Source organism: Bufo bufo, chromosome 1 (assembly GCF_905171765.1).
Source record: "Bufo bufo chromosome 1, aBufBuf1.1, whole genome shotgun sequence".
Classification (NCBI taxonomy): Eukaryota; Metazoa; Chordata; class Amphibia; order Anura; family Bufonidae; genus Bufo; species Bufo bufo.
The window spans coordinates 440,730,311-440,749,706 of NC_053389.1; the positions used below are offsets into that span (position 1 = coordinate 440,730,311).

The following is a 19,396-nucleotide window of genomic DNA, read 5'->3' on the forward strand; positions in this document are numbered from 1 at the left end:
GGAAAAAATTGTATTAATTTACCCAGGAGAAATGGGCACACACATTACATTTTACTTCACATTTCAAAAGTAGAATTCCTAGAAACATGTATTTTCCTATTTTGCCCGTTTTTCCCCAGATGATGTTCCAATTTGTATCAAATGAGAATGACCGTATGTTCGTTACAATCTTCTTTAGTAGCTTGCTGCACCAATGAACAGTTTTTTCATTGTCGTCGATTACTTTTTTTACCTAAGTTTGTGTTTGTCACACACATCGTGAACAAGCTTTTCTGCATACAAAAACTATGTAATGTAAAAAAATAGTCTTGTGATAGTATCTCGAGATGCCACAATATAGTAGAGCTTATTTATGTGGAGCAAACAGAAAACATGTTTTGCAACTGGGCCAGATATTAGATATTACCTCCAGGGGTGCACCACCAATGAGGGGATCGCCTCAGGTAGCACCAGGTAGGGGCAAGAGCTGGGGCAGCTAAAGGGCCATGGGCTGAAGGGAAGGGGTTTGGTTAAGAAATTGGCATCAGGGAGGGAGGGCACCATTTCAGTTTTTGCTTCAGGCAGCATAAAGGATAGGTGCACCCCTGATTTCCTCCATCTAGGAAGTTAATATCTGACTATTTGCTACAGGTTAAAACATGGGTTCTGCTTGCACTAGTATGCGTAATAAGCCATATTGTGCTAACTTTTCACAAGCAACACTTTTATGTTGACATCTCTGTGTGATGATATGTTCTTGATGAGTGTTGTGAATGTTCCATAATTGACATCTTTATATTAATGACAGCGGTGAAGGACAAGAAGATGCAGGAGAACTTGACTTTAGTGGTCTCCTGAAACGTAGGTGAGGAATGAACTGATGCAGTGCACAGCGACAGCTATTACCAACGATTACAAAGCAGCTTTTCGGTCCACAGTTATCCCTTTTCTTATTCCCTTTCTGAAATTTAACTAGATATAATATCACATTTTCACTATAAGTTCCTCACATACATGTAAAATGCGTGAAACTGCATGATTTCATGATGCCACAATAATTTCTGTATATTAATGCATGTGCATGTGGGTGTTTGTGCATGTGGTTCTTTACTGTTAGTAAGTAGCATAACTGATGCTCTATCAAAAGCTAGAAGGTCAAGAATTGTTGTATCACATCTCAATGCAACCTCTGAATTGTAGAGAGGTGTAAAACAACAGCCATGGAAGTCTATGGAGCTCTATTGTATCTCTGCCTGCATGCAGAGGTATTATCTCCATAATATGATGCTTTATGGATGCACTATATAGCAATACATGGAGTGCTTGCCGTTCTACAGTGGAAGGACATGCTTGAATTTTCTCTGCCATGCACATGAATCCCTAAGCCTGCAGATTCATGCAGAGAATTCTGCATGAATCTAACAGAAAATATATTATACCATATTATGGAGCTATTCTTCTCTTTCCACTAGTGGAAAATATATAATATGGTGCTCTACAGAGGCACCATACAGCAGCACCAGGTATCTGCTTTCCTACAGGCTCCATTAATTAGCTCTGCCATGTGCATGAGGCCTTATGATGACATCCAAATACTTTACGATTACTGTACACTCATGGGGGTCTCAAATACTAAAATTCATGTTGCCCTATACGAAAGAACTTACATTAAAATGTATATATGTTGTGTATATCTGTCTACATACAAATCTATATACATCTACCTGTGTCATAAATTTAGTCCTGCAGTTAAAATGATGGCATGCAGGCAACAATCATTTACAGTGGGAGCTCCAGTAGCAGTATATGGATTTTTTTCATATTCATTAAATGATTGTTGTATATTCAAATTGGATGACAATTTGTTTTATATATTTTTTCTTTTATCTTGTATGCTACTTTACTAAGTAAAAAATATAAAAGCATACCACAACCACAAACTTGGAATTTTTGATAAGCTTTTTTTTTTATTAACATGATGTAAAAAAAAAATATTGGTCGCAAATGAAGAGCAACCATTTAGATGAGTGCTTGTGCTAGTGAAGTATAATTAGAAATGTCATCAATGTATTAGCTGCATCACGTTATTAAAGGAGTTTTCTGAGATTTCTGGATAGGTCATCAGTATCTGATCGGTGGGGGTCCAACACCCGGGACCCCACTGATCAGTTGTTCGAGGAGGCACTGGCACTCCTGTGAGAACCGTGGCCTTCTCCCTGCTTTGCCTAAGCCAGTGACGCCATGTTCATCGTTCACGTGGCCTAAAAGTAGCTCAGGCCCATAGAAGTGAATGGGGCTGATCTGCGATACTAGGCACAGCTGCTATACAGTGTACAACTCTGTGCTTGGGGAGCTGTGAAAAGGCAGCGGCGCTCACACGAGCGCTGGTGCCTTCTCAAAACAGCTGATCAGCGAGTGTCACGCGTGTCTGATCCCTACAGATCAAATATCCTGAGGACAGGTCACCAGTATTAAAATCTCTGAAAACCCTTTTAAATGACTTGATTATTATGTTCTTCCAATATAAAGAAAGTGAAATGATGGTTGTATCTGAGCCACTTTATGTGCTCAGTCACTGCATCAGAGCCCGATACATTGTGAACTTTGAACTATTCAAAGAGACATTCAAGGAATAAGTGACAGTAATGCCTAGTGAAAGTGCGAAGGCTACTTGTATTATCTTTAAAATAGCAATGACGGATGCAGCATTAAAACCATTGTAACCATTGTGGGTGCTCAATCCGTTTTGGATTGTGTCTGACAATGTATTTCATGCCGAATCCTTGCTTGCAGCGGTTTTCTGTCCGGTATGGAAACGCAACCAAATGGAACAGAATGCATTTTGGAGCATTCCGTACCCTCCAGTTCAGTTTTGTCCCTATTGACAACGAATGGGGACAAAATGGAAGCGTTTTTCTCCAGTATTGAGCTCTTCTGCCGGATCTCAATACCGGAAAAGAGAAACGCAGATGTGAAAGTAGCCTGAGAGGGCAATGTATGACACAGAGACTGAAAGACCAAAGACAATATTCATACACCTATACGTCATACGTCTCCTCAGACCCTATACTAGGCATAAAACAGTGACCTACATTTATCAACCTCTGTACACCAGAAAATTGGAGTCAAATGGTCACACAAAATCTGCAAGTTTTCGGGGGTTTGCACCCTTTCACCACTTTCCCAATTTTTCCAATTGGATTACAAGACATAAAACTGATATCATATTCCTGCATTTTTTATAAGCATGTCTCCTCAGAAAGACAGGGCCATGGCTATAAACCATAATTATATAGTTACATAAGTGATAGGGCTGAAAGCAGACACAGGACTATCAAGTCAAACCCAAAAATCCAACAGTGTTGATCTAGAGAATGGCAAAAAATCACTAATGAGGCAGAAACCAAATGTTCCATATTGGGGGAGAAAAATTCCTTTCCAACTCCAAATAGGACAATCAGAATAAATTCAGGATCAATGTCCCTTCCCCAGAAATCAAGTGCCCGTAACCTGCAATATTTTTACTTTCAAGAAAGGAATCCAGGCCCCCCTTGAACTTGTACCATGAATGAACCATCTCATTCACAACCTCCTTTGGCAAAGAGTCCTATAGTTTCAGTGCTGTCACAGTAAAGAATTGCCTTCTGTGTTGATGGTGAATCCTTAGAAAATGTCCCCATGTGGTTATAGTCCTAGGTATAAAAAGATCTTCAGTAAGATCACTGTACATTGCAAATAGTAATTAATCTCCCCTAAATAGTTTTTTTCTGGACTAAACAAACCCAAGTTTGAAAACCTTATGCTTACAATTCCTGATCCCCTATTTAAAACTGATATGTTACTCAACATGTTGCATGCATTTTTTGTTCTCAATGTAAAGAGAGGTTAAACCTGAAGAGGGTCCAGAGATAGATGTCTGGGAGATCCTGAAAAATGCAAGTCCCAATGAGTATGAGAAGATTGCATTTCAATATGGCATCACTGACCTAAGGGGCATGCTAAAGAGGCTGAAACGTATGCGCCGGGAAGAAAAGAAGAGTGCAGGTAATCAACATCATTTTTCCAGGAATAATTGAATAATAATGTAATAGTAATGTAAGATGTATAGCTCCACATACTTCTGAACGATGGTTGTAAATTTTTTCATTACAGAATAAATCAATTTGCAAAACACTTTTTTAACCAGTTTTAATGCAATTTTACACATAGGACTATCTATCTATCTATCTATCTATCTATCATGTATATATCTCATATCTATCTATCTATTGTAAGGGATTGCTCTCTCAAGCAGGGCGGCGATGACAGATTTCCTTCTCAGACAACGGATTTAATGTCCAAACTGTGGTTTATTTTTAGGCACCTCAGCAAATACAGGTGATTCCTTCCCAGTTATAACTCACTGGGTGAGGTGAGGTTTCAGCATTACCAAAATATAAGCAAAACAAAATAAACTCCTGCCCGTCTGGGCTCTATCTAACACAAAAGTTGTCTCTAGCTCACCTATTGAGCGCAGGTCACACACGGGGAATCAGGCTTCAATAGCCAGCAAGCCAGCCAGCTTCTTAGGCTTTTCCAGGCATAAGTCCTCCGAATGACAGCCTGGGATGGGCTTTATTTCCCACTAACGATCCCAGCTGGACTCACCTGGGGATCTCTCAGGCTAGGGGAAAACATGCCCTGGAAGGGGCAGGTCCCACTACCAAACCTACCTTCCAAGTCCAAATAAAATCCAGCCCTTGAACTTTAACAACAACAGCTCAAGCAACTACGTTTGCTGAAGCCAGCGCCATCTTTATGGATTTTACTTACCTCACCCTCTTGAGGAACCTGGGTGGGATTTACACCCCTTCCAGGACTTTACTGTACACTTTACCACTCTATCTATCTATCTATCTATCTATCTATCTATCTACGGTATATATCGTATCTATCTATCTAATCTATCTAGAAACCAAGAAGCATTCTCCAAAAAATAAAATCCAAAGTTCTTTTAGTCACCTGAAATGATTGCAACGTTTTAGCTGACCTTTACAGCGGCTTTTTAATATTATCTATTCAATTTGGGCCCTTGAGTTAAGTTCCCTGAGACTTGCACCTCTATTTTTCTAATAATTTTCTGGTGCTGCTATTTTTAGACTATTTTTTAGATTTTTTTAGATTTCTATCTATGTATGTGATATCTATTGGATAGCTATCCCATATCTATTTGCATGTCTGTCTATCCATTTGTCATCTATCTATATCTATCTATGTGATATCCATCTATCTAATCCATTTGATACAGTATTTATGTCTATCTATCATCTATCTATCATCTATCTATCTATCTATCTATCTATCTATCTATCTATCTATCTATCTATCTATCTATCATCTTAATCCTCTATATACTTTATATATCTATTGATAAATCAGTCTCATGTCCATCTTATTGTCCCTTAAATCCTTATGTCCTCCATGTTTATTTAGTATATAATTTTGTATGAGTGTACTAACCAAATAATTTGTTTTGTGTCTTAAGCATTTTCCAAGAAATTAGACCCTGCTTATCAGATTGACAAAGGAGGACGAGTGAGGTTTGTGGTTGAACTTGCTGATCCAACAGTTGAACTCAAGTGGTATAAAAATGGTCAAGAAATCCGTCCAAGTGCTAAGTAAGTAGAGTACTCTTAATTTAGTATTTTAAAGAAACATTCTCTTATTTTTTGCAGTTATGTTGGATATGCACAGACAGATCCTGACAAAACAGGATAAAATTTGATTTAGCCATCCTAAACTTGTAACAAAGAATTTGATTCACATTCACCTCTGAAAAATATCTCAGATATTTGTATTCATATGTGACAGTGAGCATTTCATCATTACATAGAGATGATCATAAAATGTATATTTCAGATACATATTTGAGCACAAGGGAAATGAAAGGATATTATTTATCAATAACTGCACATTGGCTGATGATGCTGCTTATCAAGTGTGCGCCGGAGACGAAAAGTGCTCAACTGAGCTGTTTGTCAGAGGTAAGTTTTGATCTGTTGTTTCATTGGAGAAATTTAGATAACATTTGTGAAATTTATATGAAATTGGTCCTCATTGGTCCTCATCAAAGTGTGTTGCCTGAAAAAACACAGTTTAGAAAATTAAAGCTGAATTCTAATTGCTAAATTCAGACCTACAAAATGTTATAAAGGTTGAGGTTGCCATCATGGCAAGAATAGTGGGGTCCATCTTATGACATTTGGATCTGTGGCATGGGGATGCAGGAAACAGCATCATAGCTATCATTATAAACAGGAGGGTGACAGCAGATGTCAATAAAGCCTAATGAAGTTGAAAACTAATTTTATTTCCAAAGTTATCAACAACTCATTATAATATAGTTAATTATAATATCCAAATAATGAGATAAGACACGCTATAAATATAGCATGAAATTCCCTGTGCATTGTAAAAGAAAGACTTTTGTATGAAATGTTACCAAATGTACTGCTGTACTGATTTGCTCTCCATAGCAGAAGAAGGGAACAAAAGTGATGGAGATACCGTATGTCCCAGTGGGCACCCAGAAATTTCTTTGGGATGGAAAAACCACTTGATAAGTAGGGTGGCCTTCTTATATCACTATTTTGAGCTAATTCATCTTTTTAGCCAGGCTTTCTGGCTAAACTGGAATTCAAGGAATGAGGGAGCCCAGACAGGTTATACCTAAGCTTCAGCTACTGGTTCTCCACCCCCTGCTGCCTCCTGGCTCAGAAAGCCTGGTATAGCTTGGTCCTTCCCCTTGTTGGTATGGCACTTTGGATGAAGAAAACACAATCTCAGGGTTTCAAATGATAAAAAGACAAGTGATCTGTTCCACAATGCACAAGACATCTCCACCTGAAAACAACACATATGAGGGTTCTGACTAAACAGAGACAACAGTCGTTTACCAAGTTCACACGATGGAAAGCAAAGCATGCAAAGGCAATAAATAAGTAAAATAAAGATATGGCCAACATGTTCTTGACTGCTTAACATGTTAAGGCAACAAAATCACATTGCAGTAATGCAACAAATCGTGTTAAAGTGACCATTCTGGCACACCTAGAGTCAAGATAACACTGACTACATCTGTACATCACCTAAATGCTTCCTTTGCACTTCCCTGTATATGAACCCAACATTGTATAGCTGGACCTACACTTTAATGGGGTTGTCCACTTTTGGAGGCCTATCGGACAGACCTCCCCCTGCCTACATTGCCGGACCTGTATCTCCACAGCAAGAACTTTATATCTACATACAGAAAAGTTATGTCTAGTTTTAACATAAAATCTTGTTTCTATGGCAGAGCCACCCATCCTGGTTACAAAAGAACTGGAAAATATTAGCACGTACTGTGGAGAAAGAATAGAAATGGAATGCGAAGTATCTGAGGCAGAGGCAAATGTGAAATGGTAAATTGTTATACCGTGATTGATGTAAACATAAAAAATCCAACATCACATAGTATATGACTATGTCTTTCTAACAAAGCTAGAACCAGCCCTGTAGCTCACATTTGTCTAGAGATCTCCACATTCATTGCTCCAAATGATCTGCTAGATTTATTTCAGGCTGGCAGCTGGCAGCTTCTGATAGAATATATGGCTGGTGGCAGTTGAAGATTTAAATGTGCAACCACCTTAGTGAGGCGTACAAGAAATAAGTAAAAGAACAAACAGCAGATGGCGCTATACAGATACATTTTATTGAATAGCTCAGTGGCTATACAATTTTTTTTTTTACATGTAATTAAAAAAATATTCAGATCCAGGTGCTGGTTTGAAAAATGTACAATCTATTTTGTGGCACAACCCCTTTAATCATTATATAAGTTGCTATTAATGCATTAATGCATGTAATGTAATTTTGGGCGTTCTATCTATAAACAGATGCTGTAAAACGGTGTCACATTTTGGAAAGAATTACAGTTGAGTCATTAATGAGATACTTACTGCAGTGTTAGTATCCATGGAGGATCCTTGCATTGTATAGGAGGGAAATTGCTAGTTATGCTAACAAAATACTGCCCTAATAGTGCCTACAAAATGTAACCCTATAGTGCCATATAGTAGTACCAAACACATAATACTTCCACAGGGTATCTACATAAAGTGCCATGGAGTGAACACTTACCAGTGTCATACTTTACCCATAGAAGAGTGTCTACATAATACTATAGCGTTACACAATGTGATCAGGTATAAGGTGATGAGGTATAGTAAAAGCATAAATACTGTTTTATGTTGTCTTTAGTGTAATATAGCCACATATGTCAAATGTCAGAATATTGTATTAACCTCCATAAGGCTACTTTCACACTTGCGTTTCTATTTTCCGGTATTGAGATCCATCATAGGATCTCAATATCGGAGAAAAACGCTTCGGCTTTGTCCCCATTCATTGTCAATGGGAACAAACCGGAACTGAACAGAATGGAGTGCTCCAAAATGCATTCTGTTCCGTTTGGCTGCGTTCCCATACCGGAGAGAGAAAACCGCAGCAAGCTGCAGTTTTCTTTTCATCATGGGATGCGGAGAAAATTAGATCCGTCATGACCCACAAGTCAATGGGGACGGATCAGTTTTCTCGGACACAATAGAAAACTCATCCGTCCCCCATTGACTTTCAATGGTGTTCATGCCGGATCCGTCATTGCTATGTTAAAGATAATACAACCGGATCCGTTCATAACGGATGCAGATGGTTGTATTATCAGTAGCGGAAGCGTTTTTGCTGAGCCCTGCCAGATCAGGAAAAAACGCAAGTGTGAAAGTAGCCTTAGGTTGGTATGCATTGGTATACTTTTTATTATTGTATAAGAAAGCATATTCTGCTATGCTTTTCTATACAGTGCATCACCAAAAAAACAAATGCTGCACAGTATGTTTTTGACATTGGTATCTATGGGTGACAAAGGCATACAGTGGCATACATCAGGCCTTTACATTAGACATATATGTGAAGAGAGTTCCCCAGCATGAAGAGAAATACTACGTGAAAAGATCCTAATACATTTGAGATCTCTCAAGACACTAGTTCTGAGGATACTGATGTACATATTTAAGTGGCACAAGTATCATTTCTATTTTCCAGGTTTAAAAATGGTGTGGAGATCACCAATGAGCCTAGATCAAGACACAGGCTGAAGGTGGATGGTAAAAAGCACATACTGATTATAGATGAGGCAGACAGAGGAGATTCCGCCACCTATTCTGTGATGACCACAGGAGGTCAATCAGCAGCACAACTCCAAGTGGACCGTAAGGGCTTGTCTTTGATGTCTCTTGTCTTCTACTTTACAATCTCTTATGTGCAACCAACTATACACTGATATCATTAATGTAAAATTGTAGATCTAATCTCTAATACCATGTAAGCAGAGACCAGCAGTGACACCTAATGTATACTTATTTCTTAGAAAATGTCTGTTTTTTATTGAAGTGCGACCACTGAAGATATTACAGCCTCTGACTGATATGACTGTAAATCTTGGCAAGGAAATACATTTGAAGTGTGAAATCTCAGAGGTTGTGCCTGGCAGATGGTACAGAAATGGGCAGCTCGTCCATGGTGGTGAACGTGTGAAACTATTTCATAAGGGAAGGTGAGATCACATAACAGAGCTGAATAAATGATTCTTTAATTGGTTGACGTATAATCATTTTACACAATATCTTGTATAACTTTTTTTATTTTTAATGTTTTGGCTGAGGTATGATATAAACCTTCATGATACAGATTTAAAGGGAACCTGTCACTAAGAAAATGCAGCATAACAGCATGTTATAGAGCCGGAGGAGTTGAGCTGATTAATATATCGTTTTTTGGGAAAAGATTCATTTAGCATGTATTTTATTCATATAAATCTCTGTTATTTTTACTCTTAGGAGTCCAGTGGGTGGTCTTAGTAACTGAGAGACTTCCCTGGTATGTAGAGATAACTGTCAATCACTGAGTAGGACCACCCACTGGACTCCTAAGCCTAGAAATAGCAGGGATTTATAGGAATAAAATGTTAACCCATTAATAACCAGGCCTGGAAAAAGCCTTTTATTCAGCACAGTTGGTGGTTTAACCGCTTCACGTCCGCCCATAGACTATAAACGTCCTATGGGTGAACGTCTATTTCTGACAGCACGTTTTAAAACGTCCTGTCAGAAATAGCAGCTGCACGCTAATCGTGCAGCTGCTGATCGGGTTGCCCGCTGTCAGTGACAGCAGGGCAACCCTAAGACAAGGCAGGGACAGTTCCCAGGTGTCCCTGCCTTCACGATCGCTGCAGACACAGCGCTCACCGAGCGCTGTGTCTGCAGAGAAGGAAGCGCTGTGCGCTTCCTGTTCCGGCCCGGCGGTCATGTGACCGCCGGGACCGGAGAGTGCAGGGGCTGTGTGAGGTCTCTCAGAGATCTCGATCAGCCCTGCTCTGAGGCTGTACAGCGCTTGATAGCTGCTGTACAGCCTCTCTAGGGGTGCATTTGTCCTGTAACTGGGGCTACTATGTCAGCCCCAGTTACAGGAGAAATCAACAGTGAAAAAAAAAAGAAAAAGTGAAGCAAATGTCCCCCAGAGGTCTTGTATGACCTTATGGGGGACGAAAAGTGTAAAAAAAAGAAAAAAAATAAAGGGTTGAAAAAATAAAATAAAATAAAGTTTCACATGTAAAAAAAAAAAAGTTCCCAAGTAAGGAATAAAAAAAAAAAAATTTAAAATAGAAAAAATAAAATAAAATAGACATATTTGGTATTGCCGCGTCCGTAAAAACCAGCTCTATAAAAATATCACATGACCTAACCCCTCGGGTGAACACCGTAAAAAGAAAAAAAAAAACTGTGTCAAAACAAGCAATTTTTGTCACCTTGCATCACAAAAGGTGCAACACCAAGTGATCAAAAACGCGTATGTCCCACAAAATAGTACCAATAAAACCGTCACCTCATCCCGCAAAAAATGAGCCCCTACATAAGAAAATCTCTCAAAAAATAAAAAAAACTATAGCTCTTAGAACATGGAGACACTAAAACATCATTTTTTTGGTTTCAAAAATGCTATTATTGTGTTAAAGTGAAACAAATAAAAAAAAGTATACATATTAGGTATTGCCGCGTCCGTAAAAACCATCTCTATAAAAATATCACATGACCTAACCCCTCGGGTGAACACCGTAAAAAAAAAAAAAAAACTGTGTCAAAACAAGCAATTTTTGTCACCTTGCATCACAAAAGGTGCAACACCAAGTGATCAAAAATGCGTATGTCCCACAAAATAGTACCAATAAAACCGTCACCTCATCCCGCAAAAAATGAGCCCCTACATAAGAAAATCTCTCAAAAAATAAAAAAACTATAGCTCTCAGAACATGGATACATTAAAACATAATTTTTTTGTTTCAAAAATGCTATTATTGTGTAAAACTTTAATAAATGAGAAAAAGTATACATATTAGGTATCGCCACGTCCGTAACAATCTGCTCTATAAAAATGTCACTTGACTGAACCCCTCAGGTGAACGCTGTAAAAATAAATAAATAGAAACTGTGCTAAAACAACCAATTTTTTGGTCACCTTGCCCCATAAAGTGTTATAATGAATGATCAAAAAATCATATGTACCCAAAAATAGTACTAATAAAACTGGCACCTTATCCCCTAGTTTCCAAAATGGGGTCACTTCTTGGGAGTTTCTACTGTAAGGGTGCATCAGGGGGCTTCAAATGGGATATGGCATCTAAAAACCATGTGGAGTTCCTTTTCTTCTGCGCCCTGCCGTGTGCCCATACAGCAGTTTATGACCACATGTGGGGTGTTTCTGTAAACCGCAGAATCTGGGTAATAAATATTGAGTTTTGTTTGGCTGTTAACCATCGATGTGTTAAAGAAAAAAATTGATTAAAATGGAAAATCTGCCAAAAAAATGAAATTTAAAAATTTGATCTCCATTTTCCTTTAATTCTTGTGGAACGCCTAAAGGGTTAACAAAGTTTGTAAAATCGGTTTTGAATACCTTGAGGGGTGTAGTTTCTACAATGGGGTCATTTATGGGGGTATCCACTATGTAGGCCCCACAAAGTGACTTCATACCTGAACTGGTCCTTAAAAAGTGGGTTTTGGCAATTTTCTTAAAAATTTGAAGAATTGCTTCTAAACTTCTAAGCCTTCTAACGTCCTAAAAAAATAAAATGACATTTCCAAAATGATGCCAACATAAAGTAGACATATGGGGAATGTTAAATAATAAATATTTTATGAGGTATCACTTTCTGTTTTAAAAGCAGAGAAATTGAAATTTAGAAAATTGCGAATTTTTAAAATTTTTGGGTAAATTTGGGATTTTTTCATAAATAAAGGTAAAATATTTTGACTCAAATTTATGACTATCATGAAGTACAATGTGTCACGAGAAAACAATCTCTGAATGACTTGGATAAATAAAGGCGTTCCAAAGTTATTACCACATAAAGTGAGATATGTCAGTTTTGCAAAATTTGGCCTGGTCAGGAAGGGGGCAAATGGCCCAGATGGGAAGTGGTTAACAGTTGTAACTAAGGATGAGCGAACTTGTGTATAATGGAACCAGACAGATCCGTTATGCGGCCCATAGACTTCTATTTGACGGAATGCCTCTTAACCCCTTAAGGACTCAGCCCTATTTCACCTTAAGGACTTGGCCATTTTTTGCAAATCTGACCAGTGTCACTTTAAGTGCTGATAACTTTAAAATGCTTTGACTTATCCAGGCCATTCTGAGATAGTTTTTTCGTCACATATTTTACTTCATGACACTGGTAAAATGAAGTAAAAAAAATTCATTTTTATTTATAAAAAAATACCAAATTTACCCAAAAGAATTGCAAATTTCAGTTTCAATTTCTCTACTTCTATAATACGAAGTAATACCTCCAAAAATAGTTATTACTTTACATTCCCCATATGTCTACATGTTTGGATCATTTTGGGAATGATATTTTATTTTTTGGGGATGTTACAAGGCTTAGAAGTTTAGAAGCAAATCTTGAAATTTTTCAGAAATTTTCAAAAACCCAATTCTTACAAAGCAAGGGTTAACAGCCAAACCAAACTCAATATTTATGGCCCTGATTCTGTAGTTTACAGAAACACCCCATATGTGGTCGTAAACCGCTGTACGGGCACACGGCAGGGCGCAGAAGGAAAGGAATGCCATACGCTTTTTGGAAGGCAGGTTTTGCTGGACTGGTTTTTTTGACACCATGTCCCATTTGAAGCCCCCCTGATGCACCCCTAGAGTAGAAACTCCATAAAAGTGACCCCATCTAAGAAACTACACCCCTCAAGGTATTCAAAACTGATTTTACAAACATCGTTAACCCTTTAGGTGTTCCACAAGAGTTATTGGCAAATGGATATGAAATTTCAGAATTGCAATTTTTTGGCAAATTTTCCATTTTAATCCACTTTTCCCAGTAACAAAGCAAGGGTTAACAGCCAAACAAAACTCAATATTTATGGCTCTGATTCTGTAGTTTACAGAAACACTCCATATGTGGTCGTAAACCGCTGTACGGGCACACGGCAGGGCGCAGAAGGAAAGGAATGCCATACGTTTTTTGGAAGGCAGGTTTTGCTGGACTGGTTTTTTTGACACCATGTCCCATTTGAAGCCCCCTTGATGCCCCCCTAGAGTAGAAACTCCATAAAAGTGACCCCATCTAAGAAACTACACCCCTCAAGGTATTCAAAACTGATTTTACAAACGTTGTTAACCCTTTAGGTGTTCCACAAGAATTAATGGAAAATAGAGATACAATTTCAAAATTTCACTTTTTTGGCAGATTTTCCATTTTAATATTTTTTTTCCAGTTACAAAGCAAGGGTTAACAGCCAAACCAAACTCAATATTTATGGCCCTGATTCTGTAGTTTACAGAAACACCCCATATGTGGTCGTAAACCGCTGTACGGTCACACGGCAGGGCGCAGAAGGAAAGGAATGCCATACGGTTTTTGGAAGGCAGGTTTTGCTGGACTGTTTATTTTGACACCATGTCCCATTTGAAGCCCCCCTGATGCACCCCTAGAGTAGAAACTCCATAAAAGTGACCCCATCTAAGAAACTACACCCCTCAAGGTATTCAAAACAGACTTTAAAAACATCGTTAACCCTTTAGGTGTTCCACAAGAGTTATTGGCAAATGGAGATGAAATTTCAGAATTGCAATTTTTTGGCAAATTTTCCATTTTAATCCACTTTTCCCAGTAACAAAGCAAGGGTTAACAGCCAAACAAAACTCAATATTTATGGCTCTGATTCTGTAGTTTACAGAAACACTCCATATGTGGTCGTAAACCGCTGTACGGGCACACGGCAGGGCGCAGAAGGAAAGGAATGCCATACGGTTTTTGGAAGGCAGATTCTGGTTTTTTTGACACCATGTCCCATTTGAAGCCCCCCTGATGCACCCCTAGAGTACAAACTCCAAAAAAGTGACCCCATTTTAGAAACTACGGGATAGGGTGGCAGTTTTGTTGGTACTATTTTGGGGTCCATATGACTTTTTGAACGCTTGCTATTACACTTTTTGTGATGTAAGGTGACAAAAAATGGTTTATTTAGCACAGTTTTATTATTTTATTTTTTACGGTGTTAATCTGAGGGGTTAGGTCATTTGATATGTTTATAGAGCCGGTCGATACGGACGTGGCGATACTTAATATGTATACTTTTTTTATTTATGTAAGTTTTACACAATAATATCATTTTTGAAACAAAAATAAAATCATGTTTTAGTGTCTCCATATTCTGATAGCCATAGTTTTTTCAGTTTTTGGGCGATTATCTTAGGTAGGGTCTCATTTTTTGCGGGATGAGATGACGGTTTGATTGGCTTTACTTTGGTGGGCAAACGCCTTTTTGATCGCTTGCTGTTGTACTTTTTGTGATGTAAGGTGACAAAAAAATTGTTTATGTAGCACAGTTTTTATTTTTTATTTTTTACGGTGTTCATCTGAGGGGTTAGGTCATGTGATATGTTTATAGAGCCGGTCGATACGGACGCGGCGATACCTAATATGCATACTTTTTGTTTTTCCCTATTTTTTACCCATTTTTTTTTACTTTATTTGGGGAAAATGATGTTTTTGTTTATTTTTACTTGAAACTTTAAATTTTTTGGGGGGGTACTTTTTTTTTACTTTATTTTTTGTCCCACTTTGGGACTTCAACTTTTGGGGGTCTAATCCCTTTTACAATGCATTCCAATACTTCTCTATACTGTGTGTATTACTCATACACCTTCCGGCCTGTGAGATCCAGGGGGCTGGATCTCACAGGCTCATCACCGGAAGGCAGCGCAGATGCCGCATGGGGACCTGATGGCACCGCCGCCCGCCAGATAAGGTAAAAGCCGCAAACCGCAGGTCTGAATTGACCTGCGGTTTGCGTCGATCGCCGACACGGGGTGGTCACAAAACCCCCCACACATACGGCTTTTTATTACTATGCTTTAAGTTATTTTTATTTATTTTTTTATTTGGGGAAAACTGCGGGAAAAAAAAAGTGATTTTATCTTGTTGTTATTGTTAAAATGACTTCCCTATTTTGTGTCAGTGATTTTGATATACATTATACAGTATATAGTTTCACATGAACTGGGCATGAAGGTTACGGTTTCAGCTGGTGAGTAGTGATGAGCAGCATAGTCAATATTCGAATTTGCGATATTTTGCTAATTTGTGGCCTAATATTCGCCATAAATTAGCAAATTGGAGAATTTGTGATCTCCAGTCATTATTTACTTGATTGCAAAAATCGGCAATGTAATATATTCGTGATTAGAATATTCGCGATCAACGCTAAGGGGTAGGCAACTTTCCTATTGGTTGCTAGGGATGTTGCTAAGTGTCGATATTTGCAATAAATTTGCAATTTGAATATTCGCTATCAACACTATTTGCGAATACGAATATATAGCACTATATAAAGTGGCGATATTCGTGATTAAAATTCGCAATTCCTCTATTCTATCCTGTATTCACTGAGGAAAAGAGAAGACAGAAGTGGTAATAAACTGCTTCTGTCTTCTCCCTGAGGACCCCAGTTGTCACTGACAGACACCCAATCTCCACCTGCTATATTGCCGGAGGAGTAGCTTTATTCCCGTGCCATATATGTATACCATACATGTATAGCACTTTTGATAATGAGGTAAAACTGAATCTTTTTATAACGTATACACCCAAATCGCAGAGCGAAGGAACGCCCGGTATATTGCTGTCCTAACTAACTATAAGTAAATACCCAAAACTAGACTCAGAAAAGCATGTAATATAGAATCACAAAAGTTTTTTATTGGACATACACTTGTAAAAAACATAGAAGTCCATATACATTAGCAGCATTTAATCACACAGGATAGATGTCCACAGGTCTCTCCATTATAATACATATAACTTGCAATAAAACTCCCAGGCTGTGAGAAAGGTTATCAATCACAGCCCACAGTTGTATATAAAGTGCATAGTGCCACAAAATTACAGATAGCCTATAGGAGATCAATACAGTTAAGGCTACTTTCACACTGCCGTTCAGAGCGGGTCCGTCTGATGTTTCTTCAGACGGATCCGCTCCTATAATGCAGACGTTTGTATCCGTTCAGAACGGATCCGTCTGCATTATAACTTAGAAAAAATTCTAAGTGTGAAAGTAGCCTGAACGGATCCGTCCAGACTTTACATTGAAAGTCAATGGGGGACGGATCCGTTTGAAGATTGAGCCATATTGTGTCATCTTCAAAACGGATCCGTCCCCATTGACTTACATTGTAAGTCTGGACGGATCCGCTTGCCTCCGCACGGCCAGGCGGACACCCGAACGCTGCAAGCAGCGTTCAGGTGTCCGCTTGCTGAGCGGAGCGGAGGCTGAACGCCGCCAGACTGATGCATTCTGAGCGGATCCGCCTCCACTCAGAATGCATTAGGGGTGGACGGATGCGTTCGGGGCCGCTTGTGAGCCCCTTCAAACGGAGCTCACAAGCGGACACCCGAACGCAGGTGTGAAAGTAGCCTAAGATAAATACCGACCAAGACAGTCCTGGATCCCAACACGTGTTTCGCGGTCGCTTTCTCGAGGGATGGTCCTTGAGAAAGCGACCGTGAAACACGTGTTGGGATCCAGGACTGTCTTGGTCGGTATTTATCTTGACTGTATTATAATGGACAGACCTGTGGACATCTATCCTGTGTGATTAAATGCTGCTAATGTATATGGACTTCTATGTTTTTTACAAGTGTATGTCCAATAAAAAATATATAAAAGTCAAAAAACGGGCAGCACTCCATAGAATAAAAATAGAAAAAAGTTTATTCACCCAAGCAGGACATGCGACGTTTCAGCTCTATGCTGGAGCCTTCCTCAAGCCAAGCTGCTTGGGTGAATAATGTCCTGCTTGGGTGAATAAACTTTTTTCTATTTTTATTCTATGGAGTGCTGCCCGTTTTTCGACCTTTATATATATATTTCTATATATATACACACACTCAAATGGTCGAGTCACTTTATCACCACTAGCTAATATCCAGAGTGACCAGGTGCAGAACAGACAGCAGTTTAGACGGACTGGGAGGGACTCAATAAGGTCCTGGTAGGTCGTCACAGGTATCTGGAACCACACTGAATGCAGAGCATCCCACAACTGCTGGAGGGTGCGGGGGTTAGGATTTATAGAAAGAACATGACGATTGGGTGGTCCCAAACAAGCTCAATTGGGTTCAAGTCTGGGAAATTAGTGGGCCAGGGTAGTACTTGGAATGGTCCTATCTGTCCCAGGGAAGACAATAACCAATTATGAGTGTATATGATCTGCAAGGATGGATAATAGTGCCTTCCACAGGGATGAGTGGCCGCTGAAAAACAGATGTTAAAAGCTGTCCCCTTAAATTGTATGGGGGCAGTCAAAAAACGGCAGTGTGAATAGACTACCATTGTTCTTTAAACAGACGTGTAACGACCATTAAAAAAACGTGTGAATGCAGCCTAAAACAGACATGCCAGGATAGATGACATCTTCTTTACTGAATAAATCATATTGATATCAAGTGATAGGAACATACCAAAAAAGAGTTCACCAATGTTATTTTCTAACATATTTAAAGGTCACCAAATGACCAAGCAATTCCTGTGCTTCAATTAAAACTAGTTCTTCATAACAAATCATGGCAAACTACATATTGGGGGACTGATTACTACCGGCACACCATACAAGCAGTGCCCACTTTCTCTGACTCATACATATATGAAACCTTAAAAAAAGACAAACGCCAGAACAATATATTTTTCAATGTATTTGGGCTAGATAACTTGCACAAATACATTGATAAATGTACCCCATTGGGTTTAAATGGATGTACAAGCCCACTCACATTAATTGAGCACCATCAATAACCGAAAGAGAAACGCAAAAATAACTTCTAAAGCAAAAAACGAGTGTTTCTTTTTTAATTCGCACAGGACTCACAGATTAGTAATACCACATTGTCTAGTGGAAGATGAAGGGGACTATGCGTTCGTTCCAGATCTTTATTTAATCAATATTCCAGCCAATGTACATGTTATCGGTAAGAATACACAACTATTTACTGGACAAATTTGAAATTAAAACATGGAAGTCAGGTTTCCTAACTGGTAATTTCTTTACAGATCCTCCAAAAATCCATTTTGATACTCTGAATTACCCTGATAACACTGTGGTGGTTGTAGCAGGAACAAAGCTGAGGCTTGAGGTGCCTGTAACTGGAGAACCGGCCCCTAAAATTATTTGGAGCAGAGGAGACAAGGTAAATTGTGTCTCCAACTCATGTTGCTGACATACAATAGATGTGCACGGTCTGATGAGCTTTTATACTATGCAGTGAAGTATTTTCCAACACAGTACCTACAGTACATTTTGTAATATTCTGTCTTAATATATCTCATTAGTGGATCACAGATCTGAGCGGTCGTGTCAGGGCAGAGTCATACTCTGATCATGGGCTCCTAGTCATTGACTCTGCAGAGAAAGATGATACCGGAGTATATAGGATGATGGTAAAAAATGAAGCTGGTGAAGCTGTAGCTCACATCAAAATTAAGGTTGTTGGTAAGTTGCAATCATTCAAAGTAATATTGTAATGTACAGTATAATCTTAGTCAGCAGACTGTTGGACCATACCGTTTGCCAATTTTTATTCACCAACTCCTAAAAAATCACAAACTGGCACCCTTTGGTCAGGTCCAAATGTGGCAGTATTGCTGTGGATTTGTGAAAAGGAAGTAATGTATGTGGATTTTCAAATCTGCACCATACTCATGAAGTTGTGGAAAAGCTGCTGATTTTCACTGCAGATCACATTCCACAGTATGAACTCCACTCCAAATAT

The 19,396-nt window shown here is 38.8% G+C and overlaps 1 protein-coding gene across 43 annotated transcripts in view; it reads left to right on the plus strand.

Moving 5' to 3' along the window:
- The window catches only part of MYBPC1 (myosin binding protein C1), a 138,374-nt gene that overhangs the window by 70,933 nt on the left and 48,045 nt on the right, over positions 1 to 19,396 (plus strand). For all 43 annotated transcript variants that reach the window (XM_040407324.1, XM_040407317.1, XM_040407447.1 and 40 more), the window contains 10 exons: positions 788 to 844; positions 3,860 to 4,023; positions 5,504 to 5,636; positions 5,878 to 6,002; positions 7,316 to 7,421; positions 9,103 to 9,269; positions 9,451 to 9,613; positions 18,489 to 18,595; positions 18,678 to 18,814; positions 18,957 to 19,116. In XM_040407324.1, coding sequence (XP_040263258.1) covers positions 788 to 844; positions 3,860 to 4,023; positions 5,504 to 5,636; positions 5,878 to 6,002; positions 7,316 to 7,421; positions 9,103 to 9,269; positions 9,451 to 9,613; positions 18,489 to 18,595; positions 18,678 to 18,814; positions 18,957 to 19,116 — 1,319 coding nt within the window. The remainder of the gene's footprint in view (positions 1 to 787; positions 845 to 3,859; positions 4,024 to 5,503; positions 5,637 to 5,877; positions 6,003 to 7,315; positions 7,422 to 9,102; positions 9,270 to 9,450; positions 9,614 to 18,488; positions 18,596 to 18,677; positions 18,815 to 18,956; positions 19,117 to 19,396) is intronic.